Source organism: Lolium perenne, chromosome 4 (assembly GCF_019359855.2).
Source record: "Lolium perenne isolate Kyuss_39 chromosome 4, Kyuss_2.0, whole genome shotgun sequence".
Lineage (NCBI taxonomy): Eukaryota > Viridiplantae > Streptophyta > Magnoliopsida > Poales > Poaceae > Lolium > Lolium perenne.
This window is the reverse complement of record NC_067247.2, coordinates 26,519,450-26,520,470: the sequence shown is the minus strand read 5'-3', so window position 1 is coordinate 26,520,470 and position 1,021 is coordinate 26,519,450. Positions and strand designations below refer to the sequence as shown.

Genomic DNA, 1,021 nt, shown 5'->3' with positions numbered 1-1,021 from the left:
ACTTACGGGATTTCTGTTACAGCATACTCGTATTTATCAGCAATTTATGGGCTGGCGCATTGACCCGGACCGGCAGGCTAAATTTATCAGGTCAACGCTGTGACCGTTCGTTGACGGGATGACGTGGACGCTGTCCGTACGCCCAAGTTCGCATGCATGCAACGTGCAGTTCCGCTTCGGCCGCACGCGGCACGCTCTATAACAACACCATGAGCACTCAGCGGGGGCAAGGAATTCTTTTCCTTCATTTCTCACCACCCAACAGAAGATCGACCGATCGATAACATGGCGTCTTCTTCTCCTCGCCGTCACTTCGTCTCCCTCGTCGTAGTCGTCCTTGCCGTCTCGATCTCCTTCCGGAGCACCGCGGCCATCACCGTCGACGAGGCGTGCCGCAAGTACACGAAGCACCCGTCCTACTGCACGCACGCGCTGTCGGCAAAGGCGGGGCCACCGGAGACGACCCTGCCGGCGCTGGCGGAGCAGGCGGTGACGCTGGCCGCCGAGAGCGGCGGGTCGGCGGTGTTGTTCGTGAAGAACCTGGAGAAGATGCCCGGCGGGATGCCGCTGGGTTGCCTGGAGCGGTGCGTGGGCAAGTTCCAGGCGGCGGTGGCGGAGCTGACGCTGTCGAGGGTGGCGATCGTGGAGCACAGGGACGTGGCCCGCGTGAAGGCGTGGGTGAAGGCGGCGAGGGCCGACGGCGAGACGTGCATGGACGGGTGCCACACGGAGGGTGGCGCCGACCCCACCATCATCCACAGGATCGGCGACCTCGGGAAGCTCTGTTCCATCGCCCTCGCTCTCACCGATGCGGCCGCTCATAACAGCTAGTGAGTGCTGATCGGCGACCTCGATCGGGAGTACGGCGTAAAGATTGATGTGCCGCGCGGCTGACGTGCTTACCCTCATAGTAGCTTTACCGATGTAAAATCTAACCATATCTTGGCATACGCCCGTACGTGTACCATTCAGGATGATGATCAACCTCGAGTGTACGTCTACGTACCCAATGTACATTTCA

At 60.5% G+C, this 1,021-nt stretch overlaps 1 protein-coding gene across 1 annotated transcript; it reads left to right on the top strand.

Moving 5' to 3' along the window:
• The first annotated feature begins 241 nt into the window (after window positions 1-241).
• On the top strand, window positions 242-1,021 carry LOC127291985 (uncharacterized). The gene has a single exon (XM_051321329.2). The coding sequence runs from the start codon at window positions 286-288 to the stop codon at window positions 829-831; it is 546 nt and encodes a 181-aa protein (XP_051177289.1). The 5' UTR covers window positions 242-285; the 3' UTR covers window positions 832-1,021.

Bases quoted from the DNA above. Each gene is read 5' to 3' on its own strand.
- LOC127291985 (XM_051321329.2), top strand. From the start codon at position 286: ATGGCGTCTTCTTCTCCTCGCCGTCACTTCGTCTCCCTCGTCGTAGTC.